Source organism: Petaurus breviceps, unplaced genomic scaffold (genome assembly GCF_028583685.1).
Source record: "Petaurus breviceps papuanus isolate PSGF00001 unplaced genomic scaffold, PetGlider_PUasm1.0 38, whole genome shotgun sequence".
NCBI classification, from domain to species: Eukaryota; Metazoa; Chordata; class Mammalia; order Diprotodontia; family Petauridae; genus Petaurus; species Petaurus breviceps.
Genome location: NW_027186304.1, coordinates 101633395 through 101636137, shown reverse-complemented (window position 1 = coordinate 101636137; position 2743 = coordinate 101633395). Strand labels below are relative to the sequence as shown.

Below are 2743 nucleotides of genomic sequence, written 5' to 3'. Positions count from 1 at the left end.
GGGGGGTGATCGGTGCATACAGAGGGTACCGTAATGTAGCATGTAGCGCAGGGGATCACCTTCACTACAGTAGCAATCTCAATAGGGCTTATTTTTGGGGGAGGGCTTATTTTTAGAGGAATCTTACACAGTAAGGGGAGGGCTTATTTTCGGGATAGGTCTTATTATCGGGGAAACACGGTAGTGATGCCAATGATTTTTGTACACTTATTTTTGTATCCTGCTTCTTTACTGAAGCTATTAATCATAATTTATTCTCCAGAGTTTTCTAAAGCATTATGTCCTCTAAAAATAGGAATAATTTTGTCTTCTTCTTGCCAATTTTTATGCCTGTAAGCTCCTAGAGAGATCCTATCTAACCTTATTTAAGGCATTGTGGCACCTAGGTTGGGCAAGAAGTCTCTTCTTAGTTATACCTCAGTCATACCAAATAGGTAAATACCTTCTCTATATTTAGCCCTGAATACATCAGGTAGATACTCTCTCCATATTCAGCCCTGAATATATACTCAGGTATCTTACCTCTGCTGCATATTTCATTCCATCTACTGTATGCTCAGAGCCCTGATCGTCAGTAGAGCCCCAATGAAGGTGAAATTGTCGTAGCCTGTAGGTTCCAGTGAGGGGACCTCCTCTCAGAACTAAAAACCAAAAAAATTTAAATTGTTAACAAGAAACAGCTTTTTGCAATCTTGAAGATCAACAATTTAAAAAGCTATGGAGCCCACACAATAACTTTTTAGAGAACAAAAAGGAACGTTTTCCCTGTTTAAATAAAATGGAAGCCAAAATGGGAAGAGGAATTAAAAATCAGAATCAGAAATCAGGAATTCTCTAGCCTGAACTGTCATGTTCTCTGAACTTTGGTTTAATCCTCTTTAAAAACAATGCTAGGTTAGATCTCTCCTCTCTCATTGAGATGGATGCCTTCCAAAGCATTTCTTCTTCCATCTAATATTCTAATGGAAACACATCAGTAAGAAAGCTATACAGTCATGGCAAAATTCACTCTTTAAAAAAATTAACTTGGTATTAGGTGTTATTTGGTGCTCTTGGGGAACAGACACAGAACCAGACAACTTCAGGACCCTAAAAGAACACTGTCATCTAATTTAACCTTCACATTTTATAGATGCTAAAGCCAGGGTAATAAGATGTATACAAAGGAGATATACAAAAGCTTCAAAGGCGAAAGGCAGTCTTAATTGAACCCATCACAATTCCTTTATCTTGAGCAGACTTAAAAGGAAATGGGAGTAGTGAAGATAGAAGAGATGGAAGTACCATAAACACTATTGAGCCCCTGTCAAAAACCAGTTGTATCAGTCTGTGAGAGAGAAAGGTGACAAAATTCAACTAAAACCATCCTCCTCTTAGAGTATAAACAGGATTTCATGAGGAATCAAATACAATCTGCCCTATGTGATAATGGAAAAGTGTTAACAGAGGTATCAGGTTTAATTGTATACTAGCAGAAAGAAGAACCAAAGAGCAGAAATTTTATTTTTTGCCCGAGTCATTTTCTAAAATCTTTTTGCTTCATGTGGGAAGGCAGGAATGCACAATTACTGCTATACAGTTTTACTTGTTTTAAGTCACTTTTCCCTCACTCAAAAGGACTCTGTGTTTCAAGCTTAATATTTTTGACTAACAAAGTATTGACCTTAAAAACTCCTATCAATTAAAAGAGCTCATACTTACAGATCACCGTTTGAGAATATTTAAGCACAGCATTGAAAAGAGGCCAAGTGGCAAGGGCTCCTTTTGGATTCATTCCCTCAGATGTCTTTACAATAGAAAAGACATCAATCTCCCAGCGCCTTCTCAGTAGTGGCAGACAAAAGAAACCCTGAAAGTAAATAGCTTTTAACCTTATATATTAGAAAAGAGGACTCTATCCTCTCTCACTCTCTTAGAGACAGTTTCTACAATGCAAATTTATGATAAAAATCTGAGTATGCTTCTGGAACTTTTAAAAAAGTACTTTTGAAGGCCAGGTGTAGGACAATTGATTTAAAAGGCACATTTTCCTAACTGAAATCAGTCTAAGTAGAGTGCTTTGCAAAGTGAAGCTGTCAATTACTAAGAGGCAATGAAATGCTTCACGGAAAGCAATCAACAGTGATATTGTCTCTTTGCTTCTTTCTGCTGCATAATGAGACCTGAGGTGAACCATAAAGCCATTCACTGGGCAGATAAAAAGCAGATTACAGAGTTTAAATAATAATTGTGGAATGAACCTTGAAAAAAGGAGAGGACAAGCTGGTCCAGGAGAGTGGAAAAGTGGTAGAACAAAAACACATTCCTACAGTAAGTCAAGTTCAGAATCTGGGCTTGAGGCAGGATGTGCACCACTTGATTACAGAACTAAGGTCAAGTGATTGGGCCTTGGATTTGAGTGTTCTTGCCCAGATATGTAATGTGGTGCTGCGATCAGCAAGACGGCAGCTATGACAAACATGATTCTAATGTACCGTTGTCCTCCAGAATAAAGAAAAGAAAAGAAAAGAAGAGTAAGATTTGAGTTTCCTAATATCTGGCTATAAGAAATAATAAAATAAAGCCATAGAAAGGCAGTTATGAGATTAAAAAAATTAAGAAAAGCCACCATGATTCATTCGACCAATATTTACTGAACCTAAGGCATTGTCCTAGGTTGTCCTCAAGGAGCTTATAATCCACAAAGGAGGTGATACATATATATATATATATATATATATATATATATATATATATATATATA

General features: G+C 36.8%; 1 protein-coding gene across 1 annotated transcript in view; it reads right to left on the bottom strand.

Moving 5' to 3' along the window:
• Positions 1-2743, bottom strand: part of CA13 (carbonic anhydrase 13) — a 49353-nt gene that overhangs the window by 33568 nt on the left and 13042 nt on the right. Inside the window, exon 3 of the mRNA XM_069100204.1 lies at positions 523-641. Within this exon, the coding sequence (XP_068956305.1) occupies positions 523-641 (119 nt within the window). The remainder of the gene's footprint in view (positions 1-522; positions 642-2743) is intronic.